Below are 22506 nucleotides of genomic sequence, written 5' to 3'. Positions count from 1 at the left end.
AAACGCATGGGCGTGCGCCAGCGCGTGCACCTGTGTACCCCTATGTATATGTGAACACACACGGAGCATATACTTACAGAAGGTGAACATACATTTCTATACATGCACCTTTATTAATTCCAGTATACACAATCATGCCTACACACACTGGCACTTACCAACATCAGTGACACAAGCACAACTATTATAGGGTGCGTTTCAAAAAGTCACAACAGGTCAAACAACGGTGTAGTTGAGACAAGCAGATCAAAGTGAGCTGGCTTACAAAGAACTTCTCGGGGTCCCGGCAGGCAGGGTTGGGTAGGACAAAGCGTGACCTAGGCGAGCAGAACTGGACAGGTTCGAGTCTTGGGTCGGCTCACCATCCCGTGATTCTGGAAAATCACGTAATTACCCCGTGCATACAAAAAAGGAATGTGTCCTTGAGTAATGTAGTTGGTACTCGGGTAAAACTCTCCCAATGCCTTCGGGTCGAGTTCGCCCTATATAAAACTGCAAACAAAAAAACTAAAAAAAAACTATAAAGCACATCCTGCAGCCAGCAGGCAAACAACAATTGTAAACTACAGCTCAGCGACGCCTTCCCACAGTCTGGAAACATTAAAAAACGCAACTTGTCAAAACAGAGGTTTGTACTCTGCGAGCATACTGATAAATCTTTATTGACAATAACATACTTCTTGGAAGTATATAGTGTGTTAGAATTCTAACAAATTAACACAAACACAAAAATATTTACATTCTGGTATAGAATACATTTAAGAAAACAGTTCGTGTTTTTCACGGTTGACAAGCTCTAAAGTCTTTGAAATTACAAGTTCAGTGCTGGGGGCTCGCCGGTCACAAAGTTCAGGTTTTTTTTTTACTCCACAGGGTAGCCTACCTATTCGATGCTCCAAGAAAAGGCAACTTCACAAATAATGTCCTTTAAAAGCCCAGATGCCAACACTCCACATTCCATTATCATGTCCTGGCCCCTACGCACTTCTGGGTAAAATGCACTTCCCATCTGCCCTCAGCCTCTCTTTCGCTTGAATACATATATATATATATATATAATTCGCAGCATTTCCGGTCAAACCGAGTACGCCCTGAAAAATGAAAGAACATGTAACCTAGCGCAAATAAAAAAATATTGAAATGTTTCTTTATTCACTTCCCGTGCAATTCAAGTTTCTGAAATTGAGGTTTTCTTATTTTAACTGGTTTCGTGGACTAATGGCTGAATTGATTTCGTTAAAAAGATATGGGAAAACGGTCAAGTGCAAAATGTACCGTGGTTATGTGTACTTTCTCTTGAGCACACCTGCAGGAAACATTGATTGCTGGCACATCACCTTGGGTTGGTGGCTTGTTTGGCACGTGAGCCTGCCACCCATCCCCAAGCGCTGCTACCTGGCTCCGGCCTCTCTCCCTGGTTGCCCCCTGTCTTTTGTTCAGTTTTTATGTCTTTTGTCTAGAAAACATGGTTTTGCTCCCCCCGAACATTCCCAGCGCAGAGCCGCGCTGTGTGATTTTGGGCGCCCCGTTCTCTCCCCAGTGTCCGTGTGGTGGTGTGAGCGGCGGCGGCAGGTACAGTACGTCCTCGGTAGCCCGGGGAGGGCTCAGTCGTCGGAGGTCACGTCTATCTCTTCGGGGCTAGCCTGCTTAGTGGCTATTCGCCACCTGTTGATGTGGTGCGTGCCCTTCTTCTTCTGGGAAGAGTCCGAGCCCTCCTCCTCCAGTTTCTGGCGCTTGAACTTGGTCCGCCGGTTCTGGAACCAGACTTTCACCTGCGGAGGGAGAGAATTCACGGGTGAGAAAGAGAAGCCACCGTCGTGAGACCAGACCCCCGACCCATCAGCCCTGTGCAGACATTCCCAACTCAGGCCCCGCAGCCCCCCTTACAGTAGCCCCTCGGTATCCAGAGACCACCTGGAAAAGAGACCTCGAAACCAAGTTCACAGCCTCAAGACCAGAGAGCGTTCACCCTTCACCCGTTTTGTAATTACACATCCGGTATGACCCCCACCCCTTCCACACACCCACACAAGTGCTGGGCCATCATCACCCACTGGGGCAAAAAATAGGCCTGGTCCACAACAATTAAAGTGCCTCCTAATAGTAGTCAAAATAGCTAAAAAGGTGTCCGGCATTTGCAAATCAGGCTAGTTTTGAGCTTACGACGCGCTTACGAGGGTCGTTTGCAAGCTATAGGCGCGTGCTTGCATCTTTGTTCATTGCAGGCCATGTCTACCATGAGGCCATGAAACAGTCTGACCCTGTCTGGCGCCCTCTCACCTGCAGCATGGAGCAGAAGCTGGCATTCCCAGCCCTTACTTAGATCCACTACACCTTAGCCTTAGCCCCTAGAGCCCCCCCCCCCCCCACTCGCCCCCCTCCACCCCAATGCCCAAACCCCAACTCAGCAGGGGCACCCGCCCCAGCAGAGGATCGGGAGTGCCCTGCGCACTGCTAGAGAGCCAATCTCAAGTACAGAAAGTAACACCACCAGAGAGGTATCGGCAGAACACCAAAGCAGCGACCAAAGACAATGTGTGAGCATCACTGGTGTGCACAGGACAGCACTGCTCCAATGTGACACTGCTACAAAACAGACAAAGTAGCAACCGATAAACTCCACTAAAACCACTGCCGTGAGTCCCAAACACAAAGCCACACTGGTAGAAATACAGAAAGCACGCTGCTCTAAGCTACACGGAGCAGCCCAGCCACATAACACACCTCACCTATGCTGCTAGTTACACTAAGCGCCGCTGATGCAAGCCACTTCACCAATGCTGCTAGTTACACTAAGCACAGCTAATACAAAGCCACTTCACCAATGATGCTAGTTACATTAAGCACCGCTGATACAAAGCCACTTCACCAATGCTGCTAGTTACATTAAGCACCGCTGATACAAAGCCACTTCACCAATGCTGCTAGTCACACTAAGCACAGCTAATACAAAGCCACTTCACCAATGCTGCTAGTTACACTAAGCACAGCTAATACAAAGCCACTTCACCAATGCTGCTAGTTACATTAAGCACCGCTGATACAAAGCCACTTCACCAATGCTGCTAGTTACATTAAGCACCGCTGATACAAAGCCACTTCACCAATGCTGCTAGTTACACTAAGCACAGCTAATACAAAGCCACTTCACCAATGCTGCTAGTTACATTAAGCACCGCTGATACAAAGCCACTTCACCAATGCTGCTAGTTACACTAAGCACCACTAATACAAAGGCACTTCACCAATGCTGCTAGTTACACTAAGCACAGCTAATACAAAGCCACTTCACCAATGCTGCTAGTTACACGAAGCACCGCTGATACAAAGCTACTTCACCTATGCTGCTAGTTACACGAAGCACCACTAATACAAAGGCACTTCACCAATGCTGCTAGTTACACGAAGCACAGCTGATACAAAGCCACTTCACCAATGCTGCTAGTTACACTAAGCACCGCTAATACAAACCCACTTCACCAATGCTGCTAGTTACACTAAGCGCCACTATTATGGAACACAATTCACCAATGCTGTTCAATACACTAAGCACCGCTGCTATGAAATACACATGACAGCACTGCATCTATAAACGCACTGCTGCTAATTACACTGAGCACCGCTGCTATGAAATACACAAAACAGCGATGCTGCTAATTACACTAAGCACCGCTGCTATGGGATGCACACTTCAGCACTGCTGCTATTTACACTAAGCACCGCTGCTAAGGAACACAATTCACCAATGCTGTTCAATACACTAAGCACCGCTGCTGTGAAATACACATGAGAGCACTGCAGCTATAAACGCACTGCTGCTAATTACACTGAGCACCGCTGCTTTGAAATACACATGAGAGCACTACAGCTATAAACGCACTGCTGCTAATTACACTAAGCACCGCTGCTATGGATTACACAAGCCCGCACTGCTGCTAATTACACCAAGAACAGCTGCTAGAAAATGTGACAGAACTGCTGCTAATTACACTAAGCACCGCTGCTACAAAATACACAAGACAGTAGTGCTGGTAATTTTGGGCTAAAGAACGGTGATGGATTAAACCCAGATCTTTTGACTGGGTGTGAGTGTTTGATTGATTCGGATGCTCCGTCCATCACCACCCCCTTTTGTACCGCTAATTACACTAAGCACCGCTGCTATGGAATACACAAGTCAGCACTGCAGCTATAAAACACACACGCCCGCACTGCTGCTAATTGCACCAAGCACTGCTGCTAGAAAATGTGACAGAACTGCTAATTACACTAAGCCCCGCTGCTACAAAATACACGTCTCCAATGCTGCTAATTATCTTAAGCACCACTGCTATTAAATACACAAGACAGCACTGCAGCTATAAAAAAACACAGGCCCGCACCGCTGCTAATTACACTAAGCACAGCTGCTGTGAAATACACAAGACAGCACTGCAGCTATAAAACCCACAAGCCCGTACCCGCTGCTAATTACACTACGCACCGCTGCTGTGGAATACACAAGACCGCACTGCTGCTAATTACACTAACCACGCTGCTATGAAATACAAAAGGTAGGACTGCTGCTAATGAATCAAGCACCGCTGCTATCAAATACCCAGGAGAACCATGTTGCTAATTAGAGAAAGCACCGCTCCTATAAAACACACCAGACAGCACTGCTGTTAATTCCACCAAGCACCTCTGCTGGAAAATACACAAGACAGTACTGCTGCTAATTCCACCAAGCACCTCTGCTGGAAAACACACAAGACAGCACTGCTGCTAATTCCACCAAGCACCTCTGCTGTAAAATACACAAGACAGCACTGCTGTTGATTCCACCAAGCACCTCTGCTGGAAAATACACAAGACAGTACTGCTGCTAATTCCACCAAGCACCTCTGCTGGAAAACACACAAGACAGCACTGCTGCTAATTCCACCAAGCACCTCTGCTGTAAAATACACAAGACAGCACTGCTGCTGATTCCACCAAGCACCTCTGCTGTAAAACACACAAGACAGCACTGCTGCTAATTCCACCAAGCACCTCTGCTGTAAAATACACAAGACAGCACTGCTGTTGATTCCACCAAGCACCTCTGCTGGAAAATACACAAGACAGTACTGCTGCTAATTCCACCAAGCACCTCTGCTGGAAAACACACAAGACAGCACTGCTGCTAATTCCACCAAGCACCTCTGCTGTAAAATACACAAGACAGCACTGCTGCTGATTCCACCAAGCACCTCTGCTGTAAAATACACAAGACAGCACTGCTGTTGATCCCACCAAGCACCTCTGCTGCAAAATACACAAGACAGCACTGCTGCTGAATAACTTAAGCACTGCTGTAGACGACACAAACGGCACCAAAACACCGCTGCTGCAGAAAAATATAAAACAGCAGTGCTGCTGCTGATTACCTTAATCACTGCTGCCACTAAATACGCAAGACAGCACTGCTACCAAGCACCCGTGCTGGAAAATACACAAGACAGCACTGCTGCTGATTACACTAAGCACTGCTACAATAGAATAGCCAAGACCACTTTGCCTCGAATAGCAGTAAGCATCAATTATATAACATGTACGCCCAGCACTGCTACAAAAGACAGGGAGCAAAGATGCTGCGCGAATGTCAAAGCCTCTCTGCTTCAAAGTACGCGAAGTACTTCATCCATGCACTGCACTCCTACAAAGCACAGAACCGAGCGCCGCTACCTCACAGCCCCAGGCTGCGCCATAACCCACGCAGCACTGCCGCAAATACCCGGTCCGCAACTGACACAAAACAGCCTAGGCCGGGCTTGCCTACTACCTAAGTACCGTTAACACAAACCATACAACCGACCACTGCTGCCAAACACCGAGCTGCCCTGCCACCGAACACAATGACACACCTCGACGTCCTAGCAAACACTACTGCAAAACACACAAGCAGCGTTATCACACATTTCGCTGCACAGCACGGTGTGCTCGACATCAAGTAACAATGTAAATACCCAAAGTGCGTGTTTCATTGTAAACATTTCAACCATCCGTCCAACAAATCACTCACTGCAACACCTACTACAAGATAACTCAAGTACCGTTGGCACCAAATACTCACGACGGCCGTGCTAGAAAAGACACGGCTCAGCACTGATACCAAATAGCCCAGCCAAACAAAGCTATAAAATACACAAATGCAACGCAACAAAATACACACCACATCAATGGGACACAATACACCACGTAGCACTGCTACAAGGCAGAAGGGAACAACACAACATATAGAACACCACAATACACACTGTACAATAATCAAAGCTGCGCTTCAGAACAATATACAAGGCAGAACTGTAACATAATTCGCAACAGTAGATCGAAACTGTGCTCAAGTTGTACTGCAACGAGATATATCCAAGAATACTGCTACAAAGCACACAAGCAGCAATGCTACCATATACCCGCTTGCACTGCCACAAAATACGTAAAGCGTCATTGCAACTAAACGCATAACTGCAGTTCAACCAAATGTGATAACTATGACAGAAACAAAACACATAAAATAGCACTGTTACAATACGCACAAAGCAGCGCTGCCAACACATGTGCAAAATATCGCTGCCACAAAACACCCCAAACGCTAATGCCACACAAAACACATGGGAGCACTGACACAAAATATGCAATTGACACTGCTACACGGGGTAGAGTTGCAGAGAAGCAAAATACACAAGGCAGTGAAAGAGATCATTGCGCGCAGCATTGAAAATACACTAAACTGCGAAGCGACAAAATGCACAAAGCAGCATGCTACCATGCAACAAAATGACCACACCACCTTCACTTATTACCGGTGTAACGCGGATATAAAACGTGTCCAAACAGCTCAACTGTGACACAGAAGAGAACCCTTGGAACGCATGGAGGCGCCACATGCGAGGCCACGGGCGCCCCGGTGTACGAGGCGGAGGCCTATCCGTGTGTTTCTCCACAGCGCAACTCGGCTCGGTGGTTCTGCTCGTGGCGCTTTCACGACTCTGTCCCACCAGGCAGGCACGTGTGAAGGGGCCGCGCCCCTGAGGTCAGGGGGCTCAGAGGTGCCCTGGGGAACGAGAGGTGTCAAAGGACACGGTGTGTACCACCATGAGCTTAAAGTCACCCGGGTTAGGCGGTTTGAGGCAAGGGGGTACGGCCGGGTCCTGGCACCCTCGTCCTGCACAGAGGACCCTAGAATCACGGAGGGTCCGGGCCACAAGATCACACCACCTCGTTCGGCGCCCGCCCGCCGGCAACGATTCACTGGAAATCCAACCAGACACACTTCTCGCCCTTCATGTGTGGCGAGGAGACCAGAGCTTTGCTTCGGAAAAACACCCGGGTTTTCACACAGAGGAATGGTTTAATTCTTTCTTTAAAGACACAGGTCAGTGGTGTTTTGGAAATGACGCGCAAATCACAGGTATATGTTTATAACGAGCAATTATACATATATATATATATATATATATATATATATATATATATATATATATATATATATATATATTACATATTTATTTTTTAGAAAATCAGCTGTCATCAAGAGTGCAGTCCAAGACCTGAACCGGGTGTATTACCATTTGCCCAAATAACAAGGGACATAACTAAGGATGGTTAACTTTAAAACTCTCCAACTTCCTCTCCTTCATTACTGAACGAGGTAGGTTCCTTGACCTGACGACGGTATGGCACCTGACCTGTCTGCGTCCGGCCTCAAGGCGCCTTCTGCGGTAGCAGGCCCCGTGCTCAGAGAAGCCCCATCGGCGCGCTGGCAGGACAGCGCTCTCTGCCGTGAAGGACGTGGAAGCGCTTTAAGAACCACCTTACGGCTGCACTTGGAGCGCTCTATGGGTCATTGCACCAGGGAGCCCCGGGAGGCCCCGAGCCCCCGAGCCCCCTAGCCGCGCTCGCAGGCCCCCGACTCTAAACTGGACACCAATAATAAATACATCGCTCTTAGGATGAAACAACCTACTGACGGGGGAGCTCGACAGACCATGCGTCGCGGCAGCTGACTCTCTATCCAGGGCCGCAGTGGGGGGAGGGCCCCCGAGCCGCTCTTTTTATAGGGTTAAAAGAGTGCGCCTTCCCCCCGCCCGACTCTGTCCCGTCTGAAACGAGCAGATAAAGTTAAACTCATTCTGGGGAGCAGGGATTTATAAAGACGGTTTAGTGATAAACCGCTTCACTGCACGCTCTGATCCGGGAGCTACCACCAGCCCCCTTTATTTCAGATCAGATCATCACCCCAATGCCCCTGCTGTGCAAAGCGGCCATGACGGCGAATAGGGGGTGACTTTTAATTCGCTTTTTTAGCGCACTAATTGAGGGGAGGACGGTTCACTTGTTAGCGTTGTTCGGACGCAGGGAACTGCTCCCGGGGGAGACTGCGGGCTGACACCAACACAAAAGACCCCCCCCCCCCACCCCAAAACCCCGCCGCACAAAGCGCACCTTTGAAAGGCAGCTTGTCCCCCTGGACGTGATTCCAGCGAGCCTCCGTAGGCGCTGGCTGGAAACACACAGAAATGGATCGATCATTTAGTTGGACTTTTTACAATAAAAAAGAGCGGTGCTAGTATTACGGACAAATCGGTGAAGACAAGTTATAACTAAATCCAAGGGGACCGAAGAAATAACTGAAAAGGCTCCACTGAACCTGTGAAATATTGGTTTAATACAATAATGACAGCGGACTTCGAGGCGGAGTTGTATAGGTGTGAACACTACAGGGATTATGTGGCAATTGAGGGCCAAATTATGTGGCAGGGTTATCTAAAGTGTGCTGCAAATGAAGGCCAATTATGAAGCACATTCTCTGACAGCACGATTTTAATCAAAGCTACAAACGTGATTTGTTTAAATCTTCAAAGTGCAAATGACGTGGGAGGCGCAGTACTGTCATATGTAGTAAAGACAACGTCACGGAATCTCATAATTCACCGCCTCTGCCATCTTCGTTCTGTTGTCAACAATGGATCGCGAAAGTTCAACAAAACTCCAGCATCCAAAGTTTCCAATCATTGCTTGCTGCGGAGAGCAGCATCAACAACCCCCCCCCCCCCCCCCCCCCGGCCGCCGAGGGAATCTCCGTTTTTACAACAGAAACGGACTTGCTTTATTACACCTTGTTAAATGCATCAGTAAGTGCTGTTGTCTTCTTCATGCAGCCGAAACCTTAAACACTAAACAGCATGGGAAACATTTCACTTGCTATTTAAAAGAATCATTTCCGGGTTTGAAGAAAATATATTTTTTAAGCTGCTACAAAATAAACATGTTTTGTACGAAACAAATAATGATCCCTATATTTTACCTCTGTTTGCTGACTTTTCTAAATTGTTTAATTGTTTGGCTATCTCCGTGGGGGGAGGGGCGAGAGAGAGTGTGTGAATGTGTGTGAATGTGTGTATGTAGATCAATTCGTCCTCATCGCAGCAGACTAAACACAGCTTAATTTTGCCCTCAAGGAGCAAAGTTATATATTCTGAGATGCCCAAGTAACAGAGGTGTGCGCGTACAAAATGTTGCAGCCTAGGTAGCTTGTCACTCATTGCCTGGAACCTCGGCTCTGTTCACTGCCCTGCGCCCATTGCATAATGTGCAAACACTTCACACTGCACCATTAATAAACAGCAGAACACTGCTCGGTGCTGGGCCAACATTAAAATAGCTGTCGAAATAAAATTATAGCTGTGTGTTGTAGGAGATAGATGGACAGAGAGAGAGATGGATAGATAGACAGAGAGAGATAGTGAGGTATATATATATATATATATATATATATATATATATAGAGAGAGAGAGAGAGAGATAAGGTAAGAGGCTAAAGGCTAAGTGGTATGTACATGTAAAATTTCACCAGAACCATGAGATATTAATATACAACCACATTGCACATTACCCATTATGCCGTTTTTACATTACACATGAATGTTCTGGTAATTAGTTTAAACGAGCTGTTTTTTTTTTTCAAATTACAGTTAGCAAGGGACATTTACTGGAATTATGACTTTTTAGTTGTATTTAGATGGAATTAAGGCATTTTTACTAAATAATGGACATTTGTCAATGGTGAAAGCCCTGGTTTTATGCCATTACGGATGTAGTGCATTTGCTACATAATTTGCCATGATTTTCTTCCTTTTAAGGTTTCACATAAATGTTCCTACTGTAAAGGGGTGTCAATTCTTACAGCGGATGTGCCACATATTTTTAGCCGCATAATTTCGAACCCAAAGCATTATTTAGATAATTGGATCCTCCCAGCCACATAACCCTAGTAACCCTGACAACGGTAAACGTCTGCAGAGGGGTCGGAAGCTGTCATCATGAGGATGAACCCCAAATTCCAGTGGGAACTGTAAAATATTTTCTATATTTCACTGTTCCCTGTTAAATGTTACTACACGTTATTCTGTATAATGAAAGCACCCACCTTGTATTATGTATGCACGGACAAACACGTCCGTGCAAACATAATCCATATTATGCATATTGCATATTGTTCCCGCGGAAGCTATATATTGACTATCATATATACAATGTATGTATGAACAATATAGTATACGGAGTGTGTGTTGTGACTTGTGAGCACACACGAGTGTGTCTCTTAAGAAGCACAATTGTGGCCAGCTCACTGTGCTTTCACCTGCCGTATACTGTGGGTGAGAAGGATCTCACACTTTCATAAACAAAATGCACTAAGATTTGCACCGCATTTGTGTTCATTTTTTTAGCCCTATCCTGTAATGGCTGGAGCGTACTGTCAACAGTGGGACAACACCTGTACAACATCTGCAAAACCCTGAACAGAAACAACAGCCGCGTCAGCATGGTACGGGTGGATCCCTATGTACAGAAACACTCCGCCGTGTCCGCGGCTCCGAGCGCCTTGTGCACCTAATATAAGTACGGCGCTATGCTGTGCCTAGCGCAGGGGATAATGGAAGCATTTACCGCAATATACTTACTAATGCATACAGGACAGCAACGGAAACAAAAGCAGAACATTTGTATCTGCCATAAATTGCTCAAGTAGACTAAAGCTTTATTTAGTGATTTAATTACACTCCACAAAGAAAACAAACTTATGGATAGGAAAGCACGTCACCACCTCGTTGACTGGCCGTGAGAGCAAGCAACCACGACAACTTAGAGAGAAACCCCAAACAAGGTAGCACTGCAGCCTGCACTGCACGCGGTGGGGCCGGCTCAGAGTGCGCTCCACAATACGGGGCCAAAGCGAAGGTCACTCCGCAGCGGAGAACCGGCGGCACACTGCTGAGGATGGCAGGGCTGAGCTCCACTCTGTGGGGCCGGAAGCAGCTGTGCTCAGCTCTGTGGGGCCGGAAGCAGCTGAACTCCACTCTGTGGGCCGGAAGCAGCTGAACTCCACTTTGTGGGGCTGGCGGAAGATGTACTCCACTCTGTGGGGACGGGGGCAGGGTGAAGTCAGCCCCTGCCAGGCCGTCTTGTGCTCTGATGCCAGGGGCACCTGCCCCGTGCACTTTGGACATACGCAGGACCTAGAGTGTGGCCGGGAAGTGCAAATACGAGGTGTTCGTTATTCTATAGCCAATATCACGCACCGTGAAATTAAAATGTAAACCCTGTTTGCGCGTTATATATAACAACTAACTCGTTTGAACCCGGCGATGGAGCGTGAGAAAGCTCAATTCCTCCGCAGGTACCATAACCACAGGGCCACCCCTCTCCACTCCATTGGCACATACTGCCAATAAAAAAAGGTTTGTTTACATTCCCAAGCAGAGTCCCCAACCACTCACTGGCGCGCGCACTCACGCACGGGCGCGCGCACGCAAACCCCACTCCAAGGCCAGTCAGCTCTTCTTTCTTTGTCCTGAGTGGGCCCGCAGCGCTCGCCTCCCCAGCAGTGGTGCAGCACGGGCGCCCTGGTGCAAGCACGGAGAGTGGGCCCCTGCTCTCATGCTGAGCAGTAACCGGGGTGCAGTAAAGAGGCAGACCCATAAGCGGGGTGCAGAGGCCCCCCCCCCCCCCACAGCCCCGGCCCGCCCCCAGCCGCTCACCTGAGTTTCCGTGAGGCTGAGGCTGTGCGCCAACTGCTTCCTCTCGGCGCCCACCACGTAGTGGTTCTTCTCGAAGGCGTGCTCCAGCCGCAGCAGCTGGGAGGGCGAGAAGGCCGTGCGGATCCGCTTGGGCTTCCTGGCCAGGGCGTTGTGGAGAAGGAAGCTCTCGGGGCTGGTGTCACCGCCTGCAGAGGAAACAGCACACAAACTTACACAGGCCGCAACTGCAGCGCAAGGCACAACTTATCCAAATTACACTCAGAACACCCAAAAGACACGGCGTTAAAAATCAAAGAAATCACCCAAGGCACCGCGGCACACTGCCCCTGTAGAGGAAAGAGCGCACAAACTTACACAGGCCGCAGCGGCAGCGCAAGGCACAACATATCCAAACTACACTCAGAACACCACAACGCCAAGGCGTTAAAATCAAGCAAATCACCCCAGGCACCTCGGCACACTGCGCCTGCGGAGGAAACAGCGCACAAACTTGCACAGGCCGCAGCGGCAGCGCAAGGCACAACATATCCAAACTACACTCAGAACACCACAACGCCAAGGCGTTAAAATCAAGCAAATCACCCCAGGCACCTCGGCACACTGCGCCTGCGGAGGAAACCGCGCGCAAACCTACTCAGGCGCGCAGCTAAAGGCAAGACAGCGTAAGGCACAACATATCTAAAAAACTGACTGGGTGAGAGTATTCTGTTTAATTCAGAGACTCTGTCCCTCACCACCCCTTGTTGTAAATAAAAAACATTCAGAGCACACAGCGTTCAAATGCAGGGAAATAAAACACACCCTACACAGCACGAATGGCTGTAAGCCTTTGTCGACGTGCCTGAAACAAACTTGTTCCCAGAGCCCACCAACTGTTTAACTCGGAAAAAGAAGCTAAATATAGAACAATTAGAAGACACTCCAGGGAAGCAGTGCACGTCGCCTTCTATTGACCACACTGTTATTGTTAATTTACCCCCACGGAAGAGTCCTTTATTGTTTGCTTTAATGGGTTACTAGAAAGGAGCCATCCGAACTATACTTGCGGGTGCAGCATTACTTTAATGTGTATTACACGAGTACCACCCGGCCTGCCCTGGGACTTCCTGTCCACTTAATTCCACATCATGTCAGCCACCACAGCATTCACGAGGGGGGCCATGGCTTGATGAACCCCGAGTTCACACACACTGCACATCACAAATCAAATAAAAACACACCCGCTCTCCTGCACCGAGCATCGACAACCGGGGACACGCGCCACTCCCGCAGGGTCGTGACCCCGCCTTCGACCTGCAGCCTCGATAGACACCAGGATCCACTATAGATCACGCTCCCCGCTACAGACAGACCAAGACCAACAACCCCCCCCCCCCGCCCCCCCCCCCCCCCCCATCCCCACCCAAACACACAGACACTTCAAGTTCAGGCCATCGATCCGCGCAGATAATGACCGCGTCACCCAAGGCCATTTATACACCGACATGGAGGATTAGCGCCGAGGTTTAGAGCCATTTTTGGACTCACTGACTCTCTCGAAAGTGAAAGAACAGACAGGTGAGGGCCCCTCGCACCAACAGGGCATTCACTGCCTAACACCACGGCCCCGTAATAAACCACTTCCAATATTGAGATTCGTTCCAGGGAATATATTTGACACAGTTCTTATTATGAAGATTGTAGGTGGCAGATACACAGCGCACATTCTTACATTCGTATGGCCTCGGGGCGCTAACCCCAACCGCCGCTTCTATGCATCGGACATACATCCAGCATTACGGGCTCTTGTTAGTAAAGCCTGGCCACGTCTCCCCAAATGTGTCATTTTTGACAGTTGTCTCCAGACACCGCCCTGGAGGGCCCGGGTGCAGGCAGCGGCCGTCGGCGCTTTTACCACCGGACTGAGGCGCTTTACTGTTGTCACTCATTCACCTAAGTTGTAGCGCATTTCTCTCAACTTACTTTGGGGTAAGCACCCTGTTTCCGCTGTAAACAGAAAGTGACTGGAGTGTTTTGGTAACCCCCCCCCCCCCCCCCGGTCGTGTTGTTTTTCTTAATGTGAACCGTTTACCAGTTCACCCTTCAAACGCTCCAGATGAAACAATGGCCGCTAATTTAACGACAAAAAGCAATTAAAAGCGATCCGTTGATGCGGACTAATTGTTTCAGGGGAAACAACACCAACTGTGCTGACAGGAAGGGTTAAACGAAAAGCGGAAACAGCACCTCTCTTGACGGAGCCACAAACGCACAGCGTAACCTTTTCACACAAGAAATATAATTATCAGCGCCCGCACGCTCTCCGTGGGAGAACATGCGTATTATTTATATGGCATATGCGTGTACATTTATATGGTATTAGCGTGCGTATTTATATGGAATCCGTGCATATGTACACGGTATAGACGTCCCACCTGTAGCTCCGCTGACAGCAGTGACTGGGAACCCCGAGACTGCTGCATGTGTTCCCCATCAATGATCGAAAAATCTGTTTTTATTTAACGGTCGTCTCTGCTCAGATGTGTGCTTTTTTTTAAACTTAATATGTTCCCGAATTAGAAATAGTTTCCCCACGAAGAAAGCGAAAGTAAAATACGATGGGCGGAACAGCCAACTGTTTATTTGTCAACATCCATTTGTGTACCTTTATTTTTACCCCAGAGACACAACAAGCCTACGACAACGCTCCCTATTCCAGCAGAATCAAATCAGAGGGGGAAGAAATGGGCAGAGGGGCTACGTTTTAGTGAACGCTGTCAACAGCATTCGTTTGGAAATGCACTATAAATTATTCGAAGCCACCGGCTCAAAAAATATGAAGGTAGGCCGAACGAGCTCCCGTGACAGGCCGGGCCCCGAGGACAGACCGACGCCACAGCTGAGGCGAGACGAACTGTCCCGGACTGAACCACCCCGGAGCCTGCCTGACTAATTCTTTTTCCCGTTAGCGCCTTCTTCCCTCCTCTATCACCTAGAAGTCTGTCTTCCAGTCGACATGTCAGTCTAGTCTCGGCATTTCCATTAGTTCTGTTTACTTCACAACTTTTCTCGATGCCCGTCTTTCTTTCATTTCGTTTTCTCATTTCCTTTACAATTCTCCCTTCAGTCACTCACTCTCTATGTCTCTCATTTCTTTAGCTCATTTGGCCTTAGCTTCTTCCCTGATCTCACCCTATTTCCGCATTTGTAATCATATTTTTGTCTTTCTTTGTGGTTCGTGTGTTTTTCTCCCATATTAAGATTTCACTGTTCTTCGGTCCACTTTTTATTCTCAGTTTGTATTCGCGTTTCCGATCTTTGTATTATTGTAGTCTCACTCGTTGGTCCCGCACTTCTAAGGCTGATCGAAGACGTGTCTTTTCTCTTCTTCTCTCAACACCACGCCCCACTAATAACCGTTCTTTTTGTTTTGCGTTTTCACTCATTTTCTGAGTCTTTGACCATGAATCGCTCCCTTGAGTTTTAAAATATGTTATGGAATTCGTTCTTCCCCATTCGGTTTCTGACCGTCCTTTTCGAACATACTCTCTTTCCTTTCGTCTCCTTTTTTTCTGGTTCACCGATGCCTTCATTTTTTTTATTGTTTCTTTTAATTGCTCCCTATTTGGATTCCTTCCTCACTTTATCTCATTGTCGTGGTTACTCTGCCATTTTTTTATTCTCCCCTCAAATACAATTTTCGTCGTTTCCCTTTTTTATCATTTAAGTTCCACTATATCTATTTTTTTCTTTCTTTCGTCACCCATGCTGCCTCTTTTGTACCTCTCAAACGCACACCGTTTTCTCGATTTCTACCGCTTTCACTCTCATTCCGATCCACCCTCTCCCCCGCACTTTCGTTCGCCCGCTCTCTTACCTTGGAAGCGGTGGCCGAGGTAGCGGTAGCGGTGCAGCAGCCAGGGGTAGAAGCTGGCCGGGTCCCCCCGCTGCTGGGCGGAGGCGAAGAGCGGGGCCCCGGGCAGGTGGTGGTGGTGGTGGGCGGCCAGGCCCGGGTGCTGCTGGTGGTGGGGGTGGTGCGCCGGGGGGGCCTGGCTGCCGGCCTCGGGCGGGAAGAGCAGCTCCCCGTGGCCCCCGGGGTGCGGGTGGTGGAAGCCCTGCAGGAAGGGGTGCATGGGGGGCCCCGCATAGCTCAGCGCGGCCGGCCGGATGGGCGACGGCTCCTCGGGCGACGGCGTGTCCTTGGCCACCAGGGACTCGATGGTGAAGCAGCGCTTGGGCGCCGGCTGGAACATGCTGCACCCGGCGCACCCCTCCTCCGGGGGAGGGGAGGGGGGCGTCCAAGGGCCTCTCCTGCCCGACAACCGCCGAAGTGCAGCGAAACCCAGTCAAAACTCGGAGGAAAAGCGGGAGCAATCGGACGAAGTGCAGGGGGGCGCTCCGAAGTTGTGGAAGTGCGGCAGAAACGAGTCCGGTGCAGGAGGAGGTGCAGCAGAGCCCAGCGGACGGCCAGAGCCCGAGGAAGTGCAGCAGATCCGGATCGGGGCAGGAGAAAGTGCAGCAGAGCCCGACTGGCGATCAGTGGCGAGGAAGCGCAACTGGACCAGGTCCCAGAACCAGAGGAAGCGCAGCACAAGCAGGTCCGAGCCTGGAAGAAGTGTCGCAGAACCAAGGCAGGCGCAGGAGAACCGCACCGGACCCGGGTTAGGTGCAGGAATGCACCTACATCTGGCTGAAGTGCCGCAGAATCCGCAGGAAGTGCAGCTGCACTCTAGGTGTGGCACAGGCAGCGCGTGCAGACTGTCAAGAGGCAGGTACCCCTCACAGGCAGGCAGCAGGGTCCGGGCAGCAGCTCTGCCGTGATTGCCGCTGCACACTGAGGCTGGGCAGGCTCCAGCTGCTTCCCACTCCCCTCCAGTTCCGGGGGTGACAGGCGAGCTCCTCCCCTTGCAGCCGACTCGGGTCCCTAGTTCTGCAGATTGCGGGCGCTGATTCCAGCTGCGGGGGCGCGTGCTGCAGCCGCTCCTGTGCCTGGTCCGGGGCTCGCGCTCACCTTCCTTGTGCCGCGCGCGCCTGGGCTCGGCCTCCTTCATCCAGGGCCCCGTCACGTGGGCGGTGTCCCTCGGGCCAGCGCGCGCCCATTGGCCTACCGTAGTGCTTCGGCTGGGCGGGGCCGTGACGTGCACTACGGAGCCCGGGATTCCCGGAGGCTTGGAGCCTGTGTGGAGGGAGGGGGAGAGTGTCTGAGCACCGGGGAAAGGGTCAGAGGGCGGAGATGCACACTCCAGGGAGTTCGGCAAGTGTAGCAAGTCAAGTGCATGTGAGCTAAGAGCAATGGCGAGGATCCCTGCCAAGTGCAGCCGAGCCAAGTGCAGCCATACCAAGTACAACCAAAGTTCAACCCACGCCAGAGCATCTGCTCCAGGTACACAAGAGAGGAGTACAACAAAGCAGTCTTGCCAAGTTCAATTAAGGCAAATGGCATAAAACTAAGTGAAATGTAGAGACTTGTTAAGCACAACTGAGTCGACTGCAACGACCTCGAATGCAACCGAAATAAGTAACTCAAGCAAATGCTTTTATACCAAATGTTAACAACACGTGCAACATAGCAGCGTTTAGAAAGGTGCAATGCAGACTAATGCAACGGAGAGTAGCTATGACCAGTGTAACAAAGCCAAGGGCAACTAAAATGCATGTAGCTGAGCGAAGTGCACAGGTGTATCTGAGCAGAGCGCAATGGACTGGGTCAGTGCTGAAACCGAGACGAATGCAAACAAGCCAAGTACAATCGAGCCTTGATTATTCCGCATTGTTCTGGGGAATGCCAATTCTGACTTTCCATTTGAACTCGTTTTTTGTGATAAAACGTAATGGATGTTGTAATAAATAAGGCCCGATTTATGAGTTGTCTGTGTATTCTTCCAAAGGCAACTGGGTATGAAGTCTCACAAGGTGCACTCCTTATTGAGGCCCAACATCGGTGGAAAGGCAGAGCTATGCCAAATGCATCTGAATCAAGTGCAACGGGGAGAAGCAATGAATGTGCAACCAAGCAAAGTTCAACCAAGCTGAGTGGACCCTCACCAGCCAGCCAAGTCCAGGTTGGCCAAGTGCAAATGAAGAGACTACAAGAGTCTTAAATCCTGCCAAGTGAACTGCAATGGAGAGAAGTTGTGCTAGATTGCAAAAGAGGGAAGAGAAAGGAACCAAACTTGGTGGACGAAAGTTGTGCCAAGTGTGTTCAGAATTTAAGGGCAAAATCTTTCCATTGAAAGGATTAGTGGTACCAGGATCAAGTCAGGTGCAACCGGGACAAGGTAAATCCATAGAAGGCGTGCAAAAGATCAGAGTTACGCCAGTGGAACAGAAACAAATACAGTCTAATGAGCTCTCTCAAGTGCATCAGAACCAAATACAGATGGCCCAAAGGCAACCAAGCAAACCCAAGCAGTTTACGCGTTAGCCAAGTGGAAAAGAGAGGAACAAGCCATGAGCAATTCGTGCCAAGTTAGGGGTGAGACCCTACACAAGGATACAATGTTATACAATTCGGAGGGCAAGTGAGAAGATCTTTGCCAAATGCAAACTAGCCAAACTCTGTGTAGACAAGCAATGTCAAATACAACTGAGCAAAACTGCGCCAAGTACAGCCAAGCTAAATAAGAATCAGTTGAGGCATATGTTGGAACAGAACTGAACAATGCTAAAGGCATAAGCCTAGTCTTGCTGATGTTAACTAATAGGCTATTGGACTTACAGTTATGTCCCAATAGCATAACGTTTCTATTGGAGACCTATTGGCATACAGTTCATTAAGGGTAAATCGTCCACATACATTAAGCACAGAACATGCAATTCACTACTTTTTGGACAAAATTAATTTGTCTTGGAAAGCACTTTTGGTGGTGGATCAGAGATAAATAAACCGAATAGCAAGTGTGCTGGGATGTTTTTCAGATAGATTTCCTAACCCTGGCAAGTCTATCTGGGCCTAGTTTCACGATGGCATGTTGGTCATCAGCTCATAGATGCCTCAAATTAAATTCAGATAAGACTGAGGTAATGGTCTTCGGTAACCTTGCCCCTGGATGGTCGCCGACCTGGTGGCCAGCCGAACTGGGATCACCCCCCACCCCTGTCAGGAAAGCCAGAAACATAGGCATTATATTTGATGAGAGCCTTTCCTTCAAACAGCATGTCAACGCAGTGGTCTCCTCATCCTTTTATGTCTTAAGGATGATAAAGAAATTGCTACCTTTCCCCCCGACTATCACTGAAAAAACACTCATCAGTGCCCTAGTTATGTCAAAAGTCGACTACTGCAATGGCCTTTTATTCAATGCCCAAGAAAATGTTCTGAACAAACTGCAACTGATACAGAATGCAGCCACCAGGAAACTGTCAGGCACTCCAAAGTTCAAGTCAATTTCTAAAGTGGTGCGCCAGCTACACTGGCTGCCCATAAAAAGCAGAACCAAATTTAAAGCGCTATGCATTGCCTACAAAGCAGTTCACGGTACACGACTGGAATACCTGAAAAACGCTTTTCAAACATACGTGCCCAGCAGAGCCCTGCACTCAGCAGATGCCAACCTTCTGACTGTTCCCAGAACAAACAAAGTCAACTGGGGTGACAGAAGATTTATAGTGGCCACAGTTAAACTATGGAATCTGCTCCCCCTACAAATTAAGACCAGCTCCACGCTGCTATCTTTCAGAAAAAAAGTAAACCTGGCTATTTGAGCAATAAGGGGCCCCTCCGCTTTTCCTTACTGTCCATAGCGCCGAGACACCCACAGGTATTTGGGCGCTCTAGAAATTGTTAAAATAAATTAAATAGTTATCAAACTAATTAGATTAAAACACTTGAAAACAATGATTTGTTATACACATGGGAAAAATGTTAATTAAGCCAGGGTAATTGGTGTCATTTTGGTAATTTTGCATAACAACATTTTCTCAAAATTACCAAGATTATGCCTTTAAGCCACACTGTGTAATTTCAGGGAGAAATTTTAACACCAGATGTACCCTTCAAGTTATTTTTTAAAAGAAACAGAATTTCAGGTAGGTATTTTTATCAAAGTAAACCAATCAGGTAATTTCAGAATGCAAAACTACAAACCCACACACAAACGGTCATTTTTTTGTATGCAAACAGCACTTCTTTTAATGTGGGCAGTTGTCAAACATTTCATGTAGGGTTTTGCTAGAGCAAACCATTCGGGTAGCATTTGAGAGCAAAACTACACAGCAAGCCGCAGCGTTCTGAAAACAATCAACTGGAAATCAACCAAAATTACATTTTCAAGTTAAGTTTTTACAAGAAGGGACCATTAAGGTAATCTTTTGAGTTCAAAATGAAGTTCACACAATTTTGTGTCATTTTGCAAACATTTTGATAAGTTATGGTACATGAAATTACTCAACTTGCACCCACCCCTAACTTGTGGGTGAAAAATTCAGGAATGGAGACAGTGTCCGTAATGGGCTGGAGTGAAGGGGTCATTCTGAACCAAGCTCAAGGCACGTTTGCCCCCACAGGCCAATATATAGGTGGTTTAAGTATAAGTCTAGCACAAATTCCATGTTGTGCCAGTTCAGGTCATAGGACTCCGCCTCCAGACAGAGTGGAGTAAACCACTATTTGGAAAACTGTAGTGGAGTCTGGGTTTCTGCCAGAAATGCAAGGTATGCTAGCTGCTGGAAAACATACCCAGAAAGAATTGTGTCAGGGGCAACACGCGTGTTCTACCCTCATGAACCTAAGGATATTACAAGGCCCATCGGGGTATCTGCCTGGACAAGGAGGAAGCTGGGTTGTGGGTGAAAGAGGAAGCTGGGTTGTGGGTGAAGCCAACATAGCCTGCTCTAAATGACTAAAGAACACTACCAATAACATCAGTTGCTCAGGGTTCAAGGAAGACTGAGGCCTGTAGAACTCTGCAGGAGAAGGGAATGGGCTAAATCAAGACTGAGCAATAGACTCCGAGAAGGCACCAGCTTCAGCGCTTGTCTTCCTGCTCCAGAAGAAGAGATGGACGAGCATCCAGAAGTGGACCAGAAGTTTACATTTGGGTCACTGCAGGGGCAGTGGGAGTTTCTGCCTGCTTGAAGTCTGTCCTGAGAGGGGATTGGTAACATGAAGGCAGGATATCTTACTTGTGGTGTATCCAGAAGGTTAGCTAGGCCCAGGTTGCCCTTGGCGTGACTGAGTATGCTGAAGGTCAGACACTCCTAGAGTACAGGATTGTTGCTTCCCAAAGGGACATGGTCCTGCTCTGCTAGACGTCCCATTCTCACAGGCAAGTGTACTATCTCAAGGAAAGATAAATGAGTGGTGGGGTGTACTTGGATGTTAGTTTGGAGTTGGTTGCCTCAGGATCCAACTGCAGGGTTCACTAAGATGTTCAGAGATGTTCAGAGGACCTCAGAATTGTGTGCGCAACCCAGGACAGGAGAACGTCTTTGTACTGATAGTCATCCTAAAATGCCTGGGAATCAACGGATCTATGGTGGAGCCCAGCCTCAGGATTAAGGTAGCGGGCAGAAAGGCCCTGTAATACCTTCCCTCGCTGGAGCCTTGTTTAAAGGGCAAGCAGTGAAAATGAAGATGATAACTTAGTCTAAGGGTTTCTCTCTCTGCAAACTTGCAGGATGATGGAATTGACTTCCTTCTTTCCCTATCCTGGAGGAAGGTTCCGTCCTACCGGGGGGGGGGGTGTTCCTGACCACTAGTGCTTAGAGTTGGAAGGAGTTGCCTCCCCAGCATTAAAGCATTTCAAGAGGTCTTACATAGGACCAATAGAGCAAGAGCGGACTGTTTCTTCTATGCTTCTTCATGAGGATGAAACTCAGTTTTTAAGAAATTAATGAGGCATTGGTTGTGGTTCTGTATTTAACTAAGGAAACAAACGGGTGTGTGGAGGGTCGAGGGGAAATATTTAATGACCTATCTGCTCGCTCCCCTGTAACAAGGTAAAAAACACACAAAAGAGCAGACCAGGTCTGTAAACGGCATGAAGCTGCAACAGCGACCGTGAGACACTGATGGTGAGTGTATGAGACAAAGGATTGTGACACAATTGAAGACTATTAGTCACAGAAGACTACAAAAATTCCCATCAGACCACCCATGTGGTGGAGTTTGCGTCATGTGGGAATCACTGAACTTCCCATACCAGGTACGACCATATAGTGTCGAAGCGGGAAGGGTAGTTAGGACCATAGTCTTGTTGTGACACTCTAAGGTAGTGTAAGTGAAAAAAGTGCAGTGCTCAAAAAAAATGTGTGATGATAAAATTGACTACCAAGACTCCGAAGAGCATTTCAGTAGAAGTCTAAGTGTCAAAGGTTAAAAGCACGCCAAGTAGTAAGACTACTCTATGGCGCTGTGCAGTACGGTCGACATGTTTCAGCTTTAAGAGCAATGAGCCCAGCTTTCTTCAGGACCTATAATAGAAATCAGCTACTGCAACCACACGTGATGTGTTAAAGTGAAGGT

The 22506-nt window shown here is 48.4% G+C and overlaps 1 protein-coding gene across 1 annotated transcript; it reads right to left on the bottom strand.

Moving 5' to 3' along the window:
- Positions 1-629: 629 nt before the first annotated feature.
- On the bottom strand, positions 630-17043 carry LOC147666735 (homeobox protein EMX2-like). Its single transcript, XM_086948918.1, has 3 exons — positions 15919-17043; positions 12063-12247; positions 630-1772 (listed from the first exon to the last, which is right to left on the bottom strand). The coding sequence occupies exons 1-3, from the start codon at positions 16292-16294 to the stop codon at positions 1605-1607; spliced, it is 729 nt and encodes a 242-aa protein (XP_086805044.1). The 5' UTR covers positions 16295-17043; the 3' UTR covers positions 630-1604.
- Between the last annotated feature and the right edge of the window lie 5463 nt (positions 17044-22506).

This window comes from Lissotriton vulgaris, unplaced genomic scaffold (assembly GCF_964263255.1).
Source record: "Lissotriton vulgaris unplaced genomic scaffold, aLisVul1.2 SCAFFOLD_495, whole genome shotgun sequence".
Classification (NCBI taxonomy): domain Eukaryota; kingdom Metazoa; phylum Chordata; class Amphibia; order Caudata; family Salamandridae; genus Lissotriton; species Lissotriton vulgaris.
This window is presented reverse-complemented; position numbering and strand designations above follow the sequence as displayed.